The sequence below is a fragment of the Penaeus monodon genome, chromosome 34, assembly GCF_015228065.2.
Source record: "Penaeus monodon isolate SGIC_2016 chromosome 34, NSTDA_Pmon_1, whole genome shotgun sequence".
Lineage (NCBI taxonomy): Eukaryota > Metazoa > Arthropoda > Malacostraca > Decapoda > Penaeidae > Penaeus > Penaeus monodon.
In genome coordinates this window covers 23,716,174-23,716,410 of record NC_051419.1, presented here as the reverse complement: position 1 = coordinate 23,716,410, position 237 = coordinate 23,716,174, and the positions used below count along the sequence as shown (strand labels likewise).

General features: G+C 64.1%; 1 protein-coding gene across 1 annotated transcript in view; it reads left to right on the top strand.

The window, feature by feature from the left end:
* The first annotated feature begins 6 nt into the window (after nt 1–6).
* LOC119594651 overlaps nt 7–237 on the top strand; it is an 18,237-nt gene continuing 18,006 nt past the window's right edge. Inside the window, exon 1 of the mRNA XM_037943700.1 lies at nt 7–183. Within this exon, the coding sequence (XP_037799628.1) occupies nt 91–183 (93 nt within the window). The 5' untranslated portion in view covers nt 7–90. The remainder of the gene's footprint in view (nt 184–237) is intronic.

The window sequence follows — 237 nt, the reverse complement described above, 5'->3', positions numbered from 1 at the left end:
GGCTGCTTCCAGTACTACCCCGAGGCTACGGGCGAGCTCAAGAACTTCAGTTTCGACGACGGCCAGTACTACGTGGACCAGCACTACCGCATGTGCCTCCTCGCCCCCCCCGGCACCTGCTCCGTCACCTTCTCGGCGCCGGCGGGGTCCTTCATGCTCGAGAAGTACGGCAACATCGACGAGGTGAGGGTCGACGGGAGATGAGGATGCTGCTGCCGGGGATGATGGGCAGGGTCA